Below are 19,696 nucleotides of genomic sequence, written 5' to 3' on the forward strand. Positions count from 1 at the left end.
GAGAGAGAGAGAGAGAGAGAGAGAGAGAGAGAGAGAGACTTACGTTTGCAATGACCCTTATAAGCGACGGGAATGGCGCGACCTGCGCGGCAAGCGGCGAGTCGCAGGTGGCACGCACTTTTGTAGGTATTTCCATCGGTTCCACAGACAGGACGTGCGCCGACAATCTGATGCGGGAGTGCTTGGGGGCACCTGCGGGAGCACCTCACACAGTGAGGACTTAAGTTTTGATCCAGCAGACAGCTCCGACCTTGGCCGCATCGAACCCGCGCGCACGAACCTACTCGACACTTAGCACGTTATTATGCACAGTCATAAACTGCCTCTGTGATCTAGAGAAGCATTAATTTTCTTTATTTTTATTCTTAGTCATCAGTTATTTTACTGTTAATTACTTGCTCTCGTTTAGCACTTAATTGCATCTCGTTCGTTAATTACGTGACTCAAGTCACTTTAAAGTAATCACAAAAAGTATTAAATTAGACTATTTAGATTATTCAGTATAATTTATTCCCTTACAATATTAACTTTGTGGTATGTCAGTTATTTACACTTTTCACTATCAAGCTCAGTAATATAAATTTTATATTACCTCATTTACGTTATTAGTAACTTACAAGTATTACAGCATTATATAATAATAAATTTGTTAACGCAAGCAACTTGAGACATACGTATATGAAAAAAAAAATGTGTTAAAAAACTGTATAAGATTTTAAATGACATTCATTAAAATATTTAATGTTATCGATGCATCGAGCGCAAATTTTCTATTTTTATATCAACATTTTGATATATTTTACGAAATTAAAATATGTTGTTCTTATATGTACGATTATAAAATTACGAGAATTAAGTACAAAAAAATTTATTATATTGATATTATATTATTAACGAATGGTCAAATTTCGTCGGATATTTTTATAATTTCATTGCATTTATGTGTCCTAATATATTACAAACGTATGTTCGTCTGTGTAATCTTTATATTATTTAAATTAAAATCGTTTTTAAATTACTGGCTCTTTTTGCCCTTATTATATTTATACTGTCTAAAACATTTAATGTTACAACATAACTAATACAAAACCTTACAACATACAAATACAAAACCTATAACAGTCTAATTTAGATCTTAGTTGCTTTTTTTTTTATATATATAATAATTTCGCATGAATTTATATACTAATATGTATAGTCTTTCTAAACTGAGCGCCAAACGATTGTCGGTCTTGAAACGCAATTCTATAATAAACAACCGCAATACTATCACAAATTAAATTGATTAATAATTCAATAATTAATTGATGCTCTTTTGGCATCTTATATCGATGTTAAATTATATTAAAATCTGAAACTAATAATTCTTCTTACTGCGAAATACCTTAGCCGGGAGTCGAACTCGAATACCTTGCTTTACGTGCAAGTGTCCTAACCAATTAGACTACTGTTGTATCCGTGGCGAGGTACAGTCGAAGTCCCGGAGGTAGACAGTGATAACACTCGCACATTTTATATTTTAACACTTTTTATTAATAAGAATAATTTACAATTATGTGACTCGAAGTCACTGGCGTAGCCCGTAACTTGGCTATCGGTTTCGCTGTTGTCTTATTATTAATTGGTTAGCAGGTTGATATAATGACGTGACACTATGTTAACGTACTCGCGCACTGATACTCGACTTCTGCTTCTGGCTTCAGTCGGCTGGTATTTATTTACATGCTTCTGCTGAGCTAGTCAGCTGATTTGGAATGCGGTCGGTGACTGACCGATCGCATATGGCAATTCCTTTTTGAAGTTGCTATGCTTAATTCTGCTTATACTTACTAAAAGATATTTGGAAATTGTTCTACTTAAATGGAATTTCTACTTATTATTGCTTAAACAGCTAAGTTCGGAAATCGTTCCGCTTTGCTAATGCTTAAACTGCTAGATTGCGTTTTTGGTAATTGGAATCGCGTTGCAATCGCGATGTCGTACGCAATCGCTTTAATATATGTAAATGTTTTATTTTATATTTTAATATTTTATTTTAATATTTGTTGTGGATACAACACTACCGAGGCCTTATTCATATTCCTCGCAATAACTGGTATATATGTGAAATGACGAACGTTTTCTTTCAGGCACGTAAATAAACAATCTTCAATTAAAGACTGTTTAACGTAACAACATAACTAATACAAATACAAAGTCTATAGTAGTATAACTTATACTTAGTTGTTTATATGATATATAATTTCGCGTGAATTTATATCAGGAGACGCGGTAGTGTCTCCGGCCAAGTTAAAAAAACTACTAGTTAATTTAAAAGTTAGTTCAAAGATTAATAATAGACACTACAAGTCTCTTATCCCGAGCCACCAAAATCCATTTTTCGGAGCTGCATAACTACTAAAATATAGAAAACTTTGACTCGAACGTTGTACGTCCTGAAAGGCGGCTTCGCCACGAGTAATTTGAGCCAAAAAGATTTTTAATCGATCAAGCCGTTCTGGAGATACAAGCGATCGAAAAGTGATGATTTTAATGAAAAATTACCTCCTTCTCTATTCGTCCGTCTGTCCGTCCGTCCGAAAATATAACTGTTTAACATCCTATCTCACCTTTCACTCACACCTCCACCATCTTCGACCCAACAAAACCCCTTCCCCTCCCCCCACCAGTCCCACCACTCAACCCCATCATTCCTCTCTTTTATCGTATTTCACACTTTCGTTATTATAACTTTTTAACATTCTCTCTCACCTATTTCACTCACACTTCCACCAATTCCGATCCACCGCACCTCCCCTCTCCCCATCCTCTCCCCCACCATTCATCCCCACCACCCTCCTCTTTTGCCGTATTTCATTCCCTTTCGTTATGTAATATTTTTAAATCATATTTTTTATGTATTTGGAATATATCTGTATTCTAAAAAGTAAGTGATATCATAAAAAAATCATATTACAAAAATGAATTATAACTTTGTAACATCCTCTCTCATCTTTCACTTACACCTCCATCAACTTCGATCCATCACACCCTCTCTCCTCCTTCTCCTCCATCACCACCCACTCCCACCTCTCCTCTCTTTCGCCGTATTTCACTCTCGTTATATAATTCTTTTAAATCATTTTTTTATATACATATATTTGTGATATATTTGTACTCTAAAAAGTAAGTGATATCCGAAAAAAATCATATCATAAAAATGAAAAGGTCAAGCCATGTTCAAAAAAAGATACTCAAAAATTTAAATCTTTTTATCTAATAATAATATATTACCACAAAAAGTAACTAATATATTATTAATTAAAGGTACCAATTCAAAGTGAACATGCATAAAGTGTATGTTCACTTTGAACTGGCACCTTTAATTAATAAATTATTGTGTTTTCCACAAAATGAATCTCGGATTCTTAATTAATTGAGAATATATTTAATGGTGCGAATACAAAGAGTGAATATGAGTGTGCCGAATGACTGTGTATATACAAGTGAGTGTCCGAGTCGACCTCCGTTTCGTCAATAACTAGATCGTTGCCGAGCCACCCTTGTGGCGCCGTTTATGTCATAGACGTAGGTAACACCTCCCCTATCTGAAAGTGGTGCACTGGTAATTCTTCAGTTTGAGTGGACCGTGTCTGTTGCGTTGAGAATGAACTGGAATCTCAACAACCAGTAGTTAGACATTGACCTAGTTTACACCCAGCCGTCCAATCCCGATTCACTTCGAAGTGAAGTGAAATTCAATCCTCTTTTCTCAGCGGAGTAGGGCGAATCCGGTGTAAACATTCCATAAATCCACTTCACTTCGAAGTAAATCGGGATTGGACGGCTGGGTGTAAACTAGGTCAATGTCTAACTACTGGTTATTGAGATTCCAGTTGAAAAGGTTCTGTTTGTTGGCCTAGATCCTGTCACTCTTGTGTTTGTTTTTCAAAATCTTGAGTTCCAGACAATTCTTGAGGCTGTAATAGTTCTTGTCCGGTGCTTTCGAGAGGTTAAGGTGAAGTGGAAATTTCTTGAGGTGAATTGAAAGTTCTTTGAGGAATAGAGGAAGTTTCTTGAATATCCGCTTGTTTTCCTCCATCATGGTAAGCATTAATTAATATCTCAAGTAGTAATTGAAGTTCCTCTTGTTGAGATGAGTCGTTATTGTCCTTGATAAATCAAAACTTAATTTGATTTGCATGAGCTCGAACCAAACGACTTCGTGTGTCAACAAGTACGCTGTAGATAACTCTTCCAACTTTTTCAACTACTTCTCCCGGAATCCAAGACCATTTATTATAAGTGTGAATTTGAACGTAAACTTACGTTTCTGGTTCAAAACTCTTGGATTTAACTGCATGTCTCTGGTTGTATTGTTCTTCTTACCTTTGTTTAGGAAGAGTCTTCTCAGGTTGAAGAGTTGAACACTCTGAGGGCCTAAGAAGATCTAATGTTATTTGTATTGGTTTTTCGAATAAGACTTCAGCAGGAGAAACTTGATTCGGAACATTAGGATTTGGAGTTGACTTATAATACTAAAGAAAACTGCAAAGATGTTCCTTGACTTCTTTCCGCTTTGCTTTGATTTTTGAAAGTGCTCGTTTAATGATATCTACGAACCGTTCTGCTTGTCCGTTAGATCTTGGATGAAAAGGTGGAGTACGCAGATAATTGATTCCCTGAGAAAAACAAAAGTTTTGGAACTTTTCTGAAGTGAACTGAGTTCTATTATCTGAAACTAAACTTTCAGGAACACCAAATCTTGCAAAGATTTCTTGAAGAATATTAATAGTCTGCTGAGATGTAATTGTTTGTGTTGGAATTATCTCAGGCCATTTTGAAAAGGCATCAACCAAAACAAAATAATATTCTCCGTTTAAAGATTTTGCGAAATCTATGTGAACTCTTTGCCATGGTTTTGCAGAAAGAGACCAACTTGATAATGATACTTTGATTGGTCATTTCGCAACAAGAGCGCAATTTCTGCAATTTCGAACAAATTCTTCTATTTCATGATCTATCTTTGGCTAATAGACATACGAACGAGCTATGACTTTCATTCGCTCTATTCCAGGATGATATTTATGAATTTATTTGAAAATTTGTTGATGGTATTATTGAGGAATTACAACTCTGTCGTTGAAAAAAAGACATTCTTGAATCATGGTTAATGTTTCGACGGCGGAAAAATGGTTGTAAATTCGGATCATCGACATTCTATGGTCAAGAATTCAAAGTAAAGTTATAACTTTTTGTAAAATATCATCTTTTTTAATTGCATCTCTGATTTGTTGAAAAGTGATTGGAAAGGACTGAATTCATTCAGGACTGAAAATAAATCTGTTTCCATTTGAACAGAAGTAATTACAAAATCGTCTTCAGGACGTTGTTGATGACTGATTAGTCTTGATAAAACATCCGCGTGTTTAAATTCGGTCGTCTTGATGTGTTCGATCTTAAAATCATAAGATAATAACTGAAGTGCCCATCGTTGAAGACAGTTGGCTGTATACGATGGAATTCCTTTTTTGCTTCCAAAAATTTGTAGTAAAAGTTTATGATCAGTTTGAAGAATGAATTGCCTTCCGAAAATTATTCTATGAAATTTTGTGATTGCAAAAATGATTGCTAATGCCTCTTTTTCAATCTGACTGTATTTACATTCTGCTTCAGTGAGACTCCTTGAGGCATGACTGATTGCCTTGATTGTGTAATCTGGAAATCTATGAAAAATACATGCTTCTAATCCTTCATTTGAAGTACCTGCTGCTACAATAATCTCGTGTTGAGTATTGTAATGAGTTAGCAAGACCTTGAAGAAAGAATTCTCTTAAATTGATCAAAAGATTCTTAACATTTCGAAGACCAGTTTCATTTAGAATCTTTTTTTAAAAGATCATCCAAAGGACGTCTAAGAACGTGCATATTTGAAATGAAACGTGAATAATAATTGATTGCTCCTAAAAAAGAACGTAATATGGTTAAATTATGTGGTTCAGGCATGTTTTTGATTGCTTCGACTTTTTTAGGATCTGGATGTAATCCTTGTCCATCGATGACATAACCAAGATAATTGATCTGTGTAGTAAAGAAACTACATTTCTTTATTTGAAGATGGAGACCGTAATCCTTCTCCGTTCTAATAAACGAGTTAGATTATGCTCTTGAACTGTAAGCTCCACCAACAACAATATCATCGATATAAGCAGAAACGTTTTCTAGTTCAGAAATCATTGAATCCATTATTGATTGGAATTCACCTGGAGCTGTGGTAACTCCGACAGGTAAACGATTATAAATGTATAAACCTCGATGTGTGTTGATTGTTAAAAGATGTTTTGATTGTCCATCTGTTTCAATTTGAAAAAAGGCGTCTGATAAACTAATTGGCTGAAATATTTACAGTTTGAAAGTTGAGAAAATATTTCATTTGGCAAAGGAAATGACGATTTGGTTCTAATGACTCATTAAGTCCAGTAGAAAAATCTGGACAGATTCTAATCTTTCCATTTTTCTTCCTTATAACTATTGGAGTTGTCTAGAATATTTGATTGGTGAAATAATTTCATTTTGTTCAAGTCTTGAAAGTTCTGCGTCTAAAGGTAAAATTGCATAAGCAATCGGTCTCTTAGATTTGAAAATTGGTTTTGAACTTGGTTTCAAAAACAGTTTGACTTTTATTTTCGTGCAACAACCCAATTGAGACGAGAAAACATCTTTGGAAGTTTCTTTAAGCAAGGATAAATCAAATTGAGTCGGATCTAATTGAGAATAGATCTTGGTACAAAAACTGTAATAACATAAATCAAAAGCAATCCAATTAAGACCCATGATGTTGAGATCCGAATTTGATGTTACGAAACATCATAGCTGTTTGATGATTCTATTCAAAGATACTTCACAATTAAACTCTTGATTGAAATTGATATGATTTTTTGACGCGTCACGAGCAACATGCGATGTAGAAAGAGAGAAATTTTTCTTCCAAAAATAATTGTGTGAGTTTCTTTACTGTAGTTGCGAAATCGAAATCTTTGTATTCTTTTGGCAAAATGAAATCAATGTACTGTTTATGTGAAGTTGTATTCGTTTTACGTAATAAAAGTCTGACCTTAGATGCGTCGTCTAACTCTTGTGTGTTTACTTGGAATAGACCTTGATGTTATTTTCCAGATCGTAAATGAATTCAGTCATGGAATTCGCCAAAGATTCCATTTTGATTTTCTCTGTGAAGAACCCGATGAATTTGTCAAAATCGTGGAAATGTGATTAATAAAATCTTGTTGCTGCTTCATGAAAAATTGCTATTGTTGCTTTTGATCCATTTGCTGCTGTATGAATAGTTGCTGTTGTTATTGTTGTTGTTGAATGAGTGCCTCTTTAAGATCCATGATCTTCGTCGCCAATTGTTGTGTTTTCCACGAAATGAATTTCGGATTCTTAATTGATTGATAATATATTTTATGGTGCGAATATAAAGAGTGAATATGAGTGTGCCGAATGACTTCTTCTTCTTCTTCTTAATTTAAGTGGCCCAGGTTCCGTCATAACCGGATTAACGTAGCCAGTCGTACCAAAAAGATACAATATGCATACAAAAAAAAATATAGAAACAAAGTGGGTAATACAATGCCCGCGAAAATGGCGTAGCCCGAACGGACACCAGGCGCCTGCGTCTATGACGTCGTCACGCCGCAATAACGCGTATCAGGACGAACGAACGAGATGAGCCCAACCGCGGACACACATCGATAGAAACCAATGCACAGTCAAAGTCGGCAACACTTTCAAAAATATACAATAACTAGCACTCGATCCGAAACACGTCCATCACGGTCGAGTAGTTCTTCGGAATTCTTGCAAATATTGTGCCGAATAAGGGGCTATGCAGAATAAAATAAAGGCACAGGGAACAGAGAACAGAGAATAAGAATTTCAACCTATCCGAAATCATATACTGTGGAATAAACAGTGTGTATTCCATAGTACATGATTTCTGATAGGTTGAAATTCTTATTCTCTGTTCTCTGTTCCCTGTTCCTTTTATTCTGCGCAGCCCTTAACTGTGTGTCTGTGTGTATACAAGTGAGGGCGGGTTCACACCTTGACGGAAAAACGGAAAGCGGAAAAGCAGTAGCCAATCAGGTAGTCGACTTTCTGTTAGTTTTGTACTATTTACTACCAGCGCGAGTTCTGATCGGTTAACTGCTCTTTCGCTTTCCGCTTTTCCGTCAAGGTGTGAACCCGCCTGAAGTGTCGATCTCCGTTTCGTCAATAGCTAGATTGATGCCGAGCCGTTCATGTCATAGGCGTAGGTAACAATAATATTGGGTGTACAAATAAGTTTTAAAGCGTTTTTTGTATAACGTATAATTTAAACTTAGAATTACAATATTTTCGCGTCCTTTGGATATGTAGTGGCGCTTAATGTGTACAATTAAAAAAATATAAAAAAAACAATTGACTTCACACAATTGGAAACTTAACCTCAAAATTAAATGGTTTTAAAACGGCGAGCGACAAGCAATTTGTTCGACACTGCATTCCATGCGAATTTTATCAAGGAAAAAGCTTTTCTAAAACATATGAATTAATTTGTTCTGTTCATGGAGACAATGTTGTATCCAAAAGTACGCGTGAGTTTTGGTTTAGGCGATTTAAAGAGGATGATTTTGATGTTAGCGATAGAGAACGTAGTGGTGCTTCTCAGAAGGTTACAGACAATCAATTACAAGCATTACTTGATCAAAACTCATGTCAAACACAAAAAGAACTTGCACAGCAACTTGAAGTAACTCAACAAGATATTTCAATTCGTTTACAACAGATGGGAAAGATTCTAAAGGAAGGAAAGTGGGTGCCGCATGCATTAAGTGAAGAAAGCAAAAAAATAATCGTCTTGAGAAGTGTTTGAATCTGTACAATAAACAGCATAGAATATCTTTCTTGTGGAAAATCGTGACTGGTGATAAAAAGTGGATTTTTTACGATAATTCTAAAAAGAGAAAACATTATGTGGATCCAAGACAACCCACTGCATCAATGCCAAAATGCAACATCCACAGCAGCAAGTTATGCTATGCATCTGGTGGGATATGAAGGGTGTGTTATATTATGAGCTGCTCCACCCGAATGAAACGGTTAACAGTGATCGCTACAGTCAACAATTGATCCGTTTAAATCAAGAAATCAAACGAAATTACCATTTACTGGTAAAGGAAAACGTGAAATTGTTTCATGACAACGCTAGGCCTCATGTTGATAAACTATAAAGGAAACGTTGCTAGCGTTTAGTTGGGAAATTCTACCGCACTCGGCGTATAGTCCAAACATAGATCTTTCAGACTATCATTTATTCTGATCAATGCAAAATGCCTTGTCCGATGTACACTTTCGAGCATTCGAAAAAGTGCGAAAATGGGTGGATAATTTTATCGCATCGAAAGACGAAACCTTCTTCGCTTCTGAAATTCGCAAGTTGCCCGAAAGATGGCTAAAGGTCATAATGACGGGGATTATTTTGATAATTAAATGTGTTTTCATTACTAAATATATATAAATAAATATTAAATTTCATTAAAAACGCTTTAAAACATTAAAACTTATTTGTATATCTAATATATCAGTTACTTTTCGTGGTAATATACATATTAGATAAAAAGGTTTAAATTTTTGAGTATTTTTTTTTTAACATGACTTGACCTTTTCATTTTATGATATTTTTATGATGATTTTTTTCGGTAACAATATGTGTAGACTTTTTAAACGTCGCGTCGAACGATTATTGGTATTGAAACGCAACTCTAATAAACTACCGCAGTACTATCATGAATTAAATTGATTAACAATTAATTTAACTGATGATTTTTTGGCATCTTATATCGTTGTTAAACTATGTATATTAAAATATGAAATAAATGATTCTTTTTATTGCGAAAAATATTACCTCGGCTAGTGGAAGTCGAATCCGGATTGCTTGCTTAAAAAGGCAGAGGTAATATTTTTCACAATAAGAATTATTAGTTTTCGATTTTAATATAGTTTAACATCAATATAAGATGCCAAAAGAGCATCAATTAATTGTTCAATTTTTAATCAATTTAATTCGTGATAGTACTGCGGAAGTTTATTAGAGTTACGTTTCAAGACCGACAATCGTTCGGCGCGCAGTTTAGAAAGACTACACATATTAGTATATAAATTCACGCGAAATTATATATAAGTGACTAACAATAAGATCTAAACTAAACTGTTATAGGCATTGTATTCGTATTAGTTATGTTGTTACATTAAACGAACTTTAATTGAAGATTGTTTATTTACGTGCCTGAAAGAAAACATTATTACTTCACATATACCAGTTATTGCGAGAAATATTACTTATGCCTCGATAGTCTAATTGGCTAGGACACTTGCGCGTAAAGCAGACGATCCGGGTTCGACCCTCGGCCCAGGTAATATTTTTTACAATAAGAAGAATTATTAGTTTCAGATTTTAGTATAGTTTAACATTGATATAAGATGCCAAAAGTGCATCAGTTAATTATTCAATTGTTAATTAATTTAATTCGTGATATTGCTGTAGTTTATTAGAATTGCGTTTCAAGACCGACAATCGTTCGACGCGAGTAGTGTTATAGTGGGAGATTTAACTCGGAGCTCCAAGGGTGCGTTCCATATAACGCTCGCAACTCTCGGATCGCTCTTCATGTCGTTCCACTTAACGCTCGCGATGTCCATCGGGCAGTGCTTGTGACTAACTTCAGGCCGTTCAAATGAATGCTCGTAATGTTCGTGCTAAAGAGGTGGGTCGACGTGAGCGTTTAACCCACAATACATTATGTCTGATAATTTGGCGCGTTTATACGAGTGGATGTAAAGTTAGAGGTTAATTTAGTAATAATTGCGGTTTGGGAAATTGGTTATTGTGACGTAGAAAATTGTGATGCAGTTAAAATAAAAAAGATTTCATTATATGATAAAGACAATAATAAAGTATAAGACTTAAGCCATTTTCCACAAGGCAATAAAAAATTGTTTTCTAGGTGAAATTGTTTCATTTCTTTTTGTCTTCCGCATAAGTTCTTCCGAAATTATATGCAATATATATTCGAACCTTACTCATTTCAATCTAAAAACAAGTTATATTTGCTTTTATTATTTTTATTATATATTATATTATTATTCTAATATTATTCTCTAATATTGTATTTTATATGCAACAATAGCAACTACAAAAGTAACACAAATAATAGTTTTTTTTAGGTAATGTAATAAGATAAATAATCACAATATTTAAAATTCTTTTACATATAATATTCTTTATATTTTTATGATTATTTTCATTTTAATTCATAATTATAATATAAAATTCATTAATACGATCATAACAAACTCTATCAAGATAAATATATAACAAGTTAAAAAAACCAGATATTTAACCTAAAATGACTTTTAAAGTCTTTATTTGAATAGAGTTCAATTACGAGTTCAACATTTTGTATGCGAGGACGTAAGATGCATTTCCGTTTTTCCTTTCTTAATAATTCCTATTCTTCATCAGAAATCAGAACTCGAATCACTTTCTGAACTAATTTCTTTCAACAATAATGTTGCAAAAATAGTAATGTTTTTCGCCGAAAACATTACTATTTTTGCAACATTATTGTTGAAAGAAATTAGTTCAGAAAGTGATTCGATGGCGATGTTTTAGCATTAACAACGCTCAAGATAATCGTTCCACTTGCCTGTTACGATCATGCTAGTGGCAGTTAGTGGAACGGATGATCGCGGCATTGAGAGCGTGAGCGTTGCGAGCGTTATGTAGAATACACCCCAAGAGGAATGCGAGACGCGGGGGATTCTTCGGAGGTGGGGGTATGGCGTCGTACGGGAATGACAGTAAGATGCCACAGATATTGGGACTGCAATCACGTACAAGACAAAAAAATCACAAAAAATAGGGAATATCACCATAAACAATAAATATAGAAAAAACAAATGATTATAAACGAAAAGTGTTACAAAGGGTATATGCACCAACTGTTTTTTCAGCTGACATATGGTGTAATGTAATTTTTTTCTAGAAACATTTATTAGGTAAGTAAATGCGCAAATGTAAGTGAAACTCGACAGAATTGTATTTTTTATTTTTTATGAGAGCAAAAAATATGTCTAAGGAAAATATGTAAAAATTGGTCGATAGAAATGAATATATAATTTTGAAGCATTCCTAAAGTAAAATTAGAAATATGATACGTACAGTAAGTAAAACTCGACAGAATTGTATTATTTTTAAATTTTATGGGGTTAGAGCGTTTTAAGCATACTTTTAAAAAAATGTGCGCATAATACTCTACTCTGAAAAGAGGGGGTTACAGACAAAAAATATAAAATTCCATCTAGAAAATGTGCTAGATTATAGTACACTGAAATCTACGAAAACGAATTCATCTTACTGTCAGTAAATCATTATAAATATGGATCGAGTCAGTTAGAGTGCAGACAGCGAATTGGTTTTAGTCTCAAATTGTTCCACCATTTATATGCTTTCAAAATATGCACGAGATTTTTGTGCTTACCCCCTAGTACCGAAAATTCACCCCATAAGTTAGCACGACTTCTATTATTGGACTATTGCTATGAATATACTGTTGGGGGAGACCTTTGCCGATGGAGTTGATGCGGAAAGGGGTGCCTTCGGCCCCTCCCTTGCACCTCCCCCCCCCCCCGTGTGTGTGTGTGTGTTCTATTTGATATATAATGATTATGAGTCTATACTTGATGTTTTACACACACGGGGGGTGCAAGGGGGTGACCTTCGGCCTTCCCTCCCGCACCCATCTCATCGGCAGAGATCTCCCCCAACAGTATAATCAGAGCAACAGTACAATCATAGAAGCGTGTGCCCCTTTGCGGGGGGGTGGGGGAGGTGAGAGTTATTTCGCGTAAAAAGTTCAACGTTTCTGAACAGGGAAAGATGTAGAATAGTATTTAATATCATACATGTATAGCAATTAGAATAGTAATTATTATCATACATGTATAGTGATACGTTAATTTTGAAACTTTTTTTGTTAATAACTTTTTAACGCACAGCGACCGCCATCTAAAACCTGCGGGAGGTTACTCAGGGTCATGACCTTGACAACATATGCCAAGGTCAAGGTCATCGGGGGTGGCTCCCCTTTTCTGCAGTTTTACCATGTCAAGTTCAAAAATATATCTAAGCCAATTTTATTTTCATCGAACTTGTCTTTTGGTTATTGTTATTTAATAACTTTAAAGTACATGGTTTTCATCGATAAATTATTGAAATTAGGAATTAATTATTAGATATTAGTTAATAATGATTTTTGTTAAATTTTCAATTATTTTCATTCAAAATCAATTCGCTGTCTGCACTTAACTGGCACTTTATTCTTGTAAAGAGACGGTGGGTACTAACTTATGGGATGATTTTTCGGTACAAAGGGGTGAGCATAAAAATCTCGTTATACATATTTTGAAAGCACATAAATGGAGGAACAATTTGAGACTAAAACCAATTCGCTGTCTGCACTCTAACTGGCACTTTACTCTTACACCGTTGTTATAATATGTATCGAAGTTTATAGATATATACGTGTATCTCTGAAACCGTTACTGTTACAATAATTTTGATTGATGATATTGGAAGCACATAAAAAGCACATAATTTTACTATACTATTTTTTAATTCAGTGTATGATTTAATAGGGGAGGTGCTAACTTAGTGTTAAGCTAGCACCCCCACCTTTAATTGCGATTTTCCGCTAAACCGTTCGAGCACAAAAATTGGCATTAGAGCACATAATTAGCACATAAACAGCACTTAATTCTGGCATAGGTGCCGTTTTGATTTTTTGTGGGGGGGGGCTAGCTTAACAAACATATAAATAACGAGTTACTTCCATTCCCTGCTAATACATTTGATTAACATAATCGTCATTTTTGCGAAAGGAATAATGCCAACCAATAATATCGTGAAATATTTGATAATTTTAAGAAAGAGAAGCAAAATTTACTACAACAATACAGAGACAATCAATTTATTTATACATATTATATTATTTACATACTTACTTTGACAATAGCCGTTGTAGGCAACCGCGAGTTCGTAACTGCTTTTCTTGCAAGCTCGTTTTTTGAGTCTGCAATAGCTTTTGTAACTCTTACCATCCGTTCCACAGACCGGCCCACTATCACGCGGTGCTTTACACTCTGGACTACACACGCACCTCGGTCTTCCTCTTCGTACCACGCACTTTTTTCCTTCTTCACACCTCACTTCCGCGCAACTTTCTATCGAATAAAAACGATTCTTTTCTATGCACATATAATGTGATTGTTACTAGTTAAGTGCACAGAAATAATAGATTCAATAAAAAACTTTTGCTTTCTTTCTTAAACTAACTGAAATTATGCACATTACACACACACACGCGCGCGCGCGCGCACGTACGCAGAAAGAAAAAATGTAGTATCTTATAGCGAATTCGGTTGCATGCACTAGTGTACATACACTGTGTGTAAATTTTTCCAATGCATCGTATTTGATCGATGGCCCCTGTTTGGTGCACTGCACTCGCCGAATTCGGTAATATTGCACTATTATGGTACACATCATATGCTGTGTCCGAATACTAGCGTCATATTACATTAGTGTAGTACTGATTTTATATTCGAATAGATAAAGAAACTGAACGAGTGCAAAATTTCTTGCACTGCCAATTTCGACAGTGCAGTTTGCTAACTACTGGGTAATCGCGGTCTGATTGAAGTTTCTAATCAAAATATTAGAAAGTAGCAGTACTGACAATAAGGTAGCAAATTTTATTGTTACTTTTGTAAAAGAAAAAGAACCAAAAATAAAATATTTCATAGATGTTATAAATACTCATTTATGAGTATTCGGATAAAGAATTAAGTAAATTTATATAACAATAAGAATTTTTATGATATATCTGTATGTATATAATCGTACTATATGTATATATATATATATATATATATAACAGAGATGATTTAATATTTCTACTATAATTGTATATACACAATATAATTTAGTTACAGAAAAATTTTTGTTTGCAACGAGATACATATTTAAAATTAAAAAATTAATATGAGAAATCAGAGATTACCGAACAAAATCCATAAAAAATGGCGGACGAATGTTGGCATTTCTTGAAGATCCTTAGGAATCATAAATTTATTTCAAAAAGTTGTTAACAATGTTGCGCATTAAAAGTATGAGAGGTGCAATCATCGTACAGGTGTCAAAATATGAAAAGTGGTTATGTGCATGTAGAAACGTAAAACGAAAGTAATTGATATTTTTAAATCAGTTATAAACTGTCAGAGTAAAAATTTTATAATTATAATTTAAATGTAAATAAACTAATTAATTATATCAGCTTCTTTTTTAGTGCTAAAATAATTTTTCTTTTATGATTTCACATTTTTTTACAATTTCTTATTCGAATAGCGAACCTTTTCAATGACTGTAATTAATAATAAAATGAAAGAATTAAGAAAATATGGATCACGGAAAGATCTCGAGACAAATTTTGGGTAAGAATTTTCTAATTGATTGTTTTGATATTTTAATACTGAGTTAACCAGTTGGAATTAATATTATTTTTATATTAATATTAATATTAGTATGATTTAAATTAATATTATTGTAGAACTAAGAAGCGGATATGATTAATTGGCCTCTTTACATTTAAACTATAATTATAAAATTTTTACTTTGACAATTATGACTGATTCAAAAATATGAATTACCTTCGTTTTTTACGTTTCCACATGCACATAACCACTTTTCATATTTTGACACTTACCATATACGACAATTGCACCTTTTATACTTTTAACATACAACATTGGTAACAACTTTCAGAAATAAATTTATGGATCCTAGGAATCTTCGAAAAATGTCAACATTCGTCCGTTATTTTTTATGGATATTGTCCGGTAACCATCGACATCTAGAATCATGGTGGAAGTATACATGGTGTGCTTAGTTTTGCGTTGTCTCATTCTAAAATCTCTCTTTTCTTGTCGCCGAAAAACATAGGCCTGCCACCACAAAAAATATTCCTAGAATAGTGGGTATTTCGCGCTGTTATGTTGCAAATCACACTAGGAAGCAGCACATGTATACACACAGACACACAATGCATATAAACATTGACATCTCTACTTTAATATCTAATAATTGTAATTAAAGTATGTATATAGGCCTGTTCTTTTTGCCTGCACTGTCTGAACTGGTACATACAGTGCAATAAGTTGAAATGAAACAAACGTATATCTGTTTCACTTCAACTTATTGCACTCTGTGTACCAGTTCGGTAAAAAGAACAGGCCTTATATTCACATGTGTATATTCATCATTATAAGCTAAGCTTATAAATTAAGCTTACATGTGCATTGCAGCATGAATCGGTGTCTTCTTCGACACTAGCTGTAGATAGTTTGCTTCAGATAGTTTTAGTAGTTAATTTAATATAAGTAATAGACATTATTAAGAAAAACACTTTACAGATTTTACATAAATTGTCTATATCAATTTTACTCAATGTGCATGTATGCATACGAGTAAAATGTATATTTTTGGAGTCTCAGAAAAAGTAGCAGAAGAAGACAATATTATAATGTTTCAACAAAATCGAAGTAAAAATAAACATGGACATAAATTTGACTTAAAGTTATTAAATATTACTATTATCAACACTTGCCATTTAGAGTATTGGATGGAATTACACTTCCTATGTTTTTAAGCCACCCTTCACACATAATGGCATTATTCGGCAACTTGTGGAAGCTTACTTCCTCCGGAGTACACGTTATGTTGGTGTTCTTACACGCTTTAACAATACACCGCACCATTTTACTTCAAATTTTCACTTTAATTTCAAAATAACAGGCCTGCACGTTTCTTTCAGGAGATGGCTAAAGACAGACTGAGATAGATGCTCCACGGCGCATGCATAAAAGAGACACTACTAGTTCAGTATTGCCAACCTTTCTAAGTTGGCCGCCCTATGTTTTTCGGTGACAACCGCGTTGAAAAGGGGCGTGGTTTACGAGTTCTGAGCACACCATGTATACTTCCACCATGTCTAGAATGGACCGCTGCTGATGGTAGTGGTGGGGGTAGAAAGACGAGTAGAGTGAATAACAACCAATGTTGGATACAACAACCAATCAGGCTTTAGTAAACAGAGAAAGAACGATCATATTATTTCTGCTTCTCACTCTACTCGTCTCTCTACCCCCACCACTACCATTAGCGGCATTCTAGATTTTTGCTAAAAGCTTGCCACTAGTGGGATTCTACCTGTACGGTCACAGTGACCTAGTTTCCACCGAAACCCTCAATTCGATTCCACTACGGTATAGATCAAACTTGGTGTACTGTTTCCATTGGAAGTAGAATTGAAGTGAATTAATGTTAAAGTTTCATTGTATGACCAAATATCACGCTTATTATCCATTTTTGAACGGCTTATACTCTTAACCTATTAACAAATAATGGAAAGGTTGGCGATATTTACTTTTAATCTATTTCAGTCGTTTCCACCGACTAAAATTTAATGTCAATTTGCTGCCACTCTGGTAGAAGTTGTGGATCGAAGTGGAAGTGAAATGAGCAGAGTCAAACGTTTTTCCATCGAGTTTAATTTGGTTCTAAGCCACATTAGGTGCGAATTAATGCTACGGTGGAAACTAGACCAGTGTTGAATTCTTGGATCTAGTATTCTTGGATCACGACAGTGTCGCACTGGTGTTGCACTGAGAAAAGTTAGTACTGGCACGGTCTAGTGTTGCACTCGTTAATTTAGTGCAACACGAATTCAGTCGAATTCAGTGTTAGTATTGGTGCGGCTTAGTGTTGCATTCGTATAGTTTAGTGGAACACGAATTCAGTATAGTGTAAGTCGACCGAATTCGCTATTAGATAAAACCACAAATGAGAATAAAATTAGTTTTAGATTATTATTGCTCGATTATCATGAAAAGTAATGACTTATATTTATATACCTCGACAAGGACGACATTGCACACCTCCACCAAGAACTCTCCAGAAGAAAAGACTCCCACTATCCAGATCCTCATCAGAATATGCAGTCGCTGCTGCTGCATTAGATGCGCAACAATTTTCTCTCGTGATACTTTGCGATAATAGTTCCTTACAACGGCCGTTACTGATAGATGACCAACATATACCACCTAACACAGATTGATCTAAATAAAATATACATATGGTTCAAATTTTTTTAGATGAAATAAAGAAACAATGGAAATACTACTATAAATTTTAAAGATTATTAACAATCTTTTTTTATTATATATTATATTTTTATTATTATATATAGATTATTAAAGATTATTTAAAAAAAAGGGTGAGGCATTTAAAACAGGTCATCTGAATAATTCGCTTGTTTTTAACAATAGAAGGAAAAGTATTAAACAAAAGTTGCTTTGTTTCAAGGTCACATTATGTGATGTTAATAATTATTTTGAAGGTGGAGGCGTAAAGGATAGGTAAAGGTTAAATCTGTTTTTTTTTTAATGGAATGATATATTTTTATTTACATTCTGATAGAGCAATTTAAAACGAATACAGTGACCTATAATTGAAGTTCATTCAAGGTTACGCAAGATCAATAATGAAAAATAATTGAATGGAAAATAAATTGTTTTAAGGCACTCTTCGAATAATTTCGTATCTTCCTTGCTTGTTAGTATACCGCTAATCGTTCAAGTGTATCACGATATTTAAATAAACGTTGAAACGTACGTAACATTATCTATATTTACTGATCTGTTTAAATTTATGTGTCGATCGAAATGCGTGTCTTGGGAAATACATATATAGATCACCACAGATGAATTCTTATCAATTTTTTTCGTTTTCGTATAAAGCATTTCTCAAAACGCGCACTTTGATCGATAGATAAGTTCAAACTGATCATTAAATATAAATAATGCTATGTGCGATCTAATGTTTATTTACATACTGTTGAACGATTAGCGATATAACAACAAACAGAGAAAACACGAAATTATTTAAAGAGTGTCTTAAAATAGTTTATTTTCCATTCAATTATTTTCCATTATTGACCTTGCATAACCTTGAATAATCTTCAATTATAGATTATAGGTCACTGTATTCATCTCAAAATGTTCTATTAGAATGTATTAGATCAATTGGAAAATTCCGTCCATCTAGCGGCCAATATCTATAGCTGGAATTATCGATAACTCTAATGTCTAAATCAACTTTTTAGTTTTACCATCTGTCAATAAAATTCAGTATATATTATGTATGCAATTTTACCAACAGCGGTAGTTACGTTACCGACACGGTTGTTCTCCCCGTCTGTCGCCAGTGTGTCTGTCCGTCACTGGTTCTTTGTCCGTTTCCGTACAATAAAAGCAATCTAAAATATACGTTAATTAACATAGTCTTCTTCTCTACAATTACCCACCTATTCCAATACATAAAAGTGGTGTCAGAAGTGTACAAAAATTGCTACACACAGATCTTTTTCGAGAGGAAAACTAATCGTTTCACACAAAGATATTCAACTCGCAAGAATACAGGCACAATTGAGGTTACAAAATGGAAGTTTCGCCTGAGTTTATCCAAGCATTTACAAATATGCTTACTAACGCATTACAA

General features: G+C 34.0%; 1 protein-coding gene across 1 annotated transcript; it reads right to left on the bottom strand.

Moving 5' to 3' along the window:
* Positions 1–43: 43 nt before the first annotated feature.
* Positions 44–18,818, bottom strand: LOC108772350 (follistatin; the record flags this gene model as incomplete). Its single annotated transcript, XM_018537872.1, has 4 exons — positions 18,812–18,818; positions 18,052–18,255; positions 14,086–14,304; positions 44–280 (listed from the first exon to the last, which is right to left on the bottom strand). Coding segments are annotated over exons 1-4 (667 nt in total), but the record flags the coding sequence as incomplete, so codon positions are not given.
* Positions 18,819–19,696: the final 878 nt, after the last annotated feature.

This window comes from Cyphomyrmex costatus, unplaced genomic scaffold (assembly GCF_001594065.2).
Source record: "Cyphomyrmex costatus isolate MS0001 unplaced genomic scaffold, Ccosl1.0 scaffold1852, whole genome shotgun sequence".
NCBI classification, from domain to species: domain Eukaryota; kingdom Metazoa; phylum Arthropoda; class Insecta; order Hymenoptera; family Formicidae; genus Cyphomyrmex; species Cyphomyrmex costatus.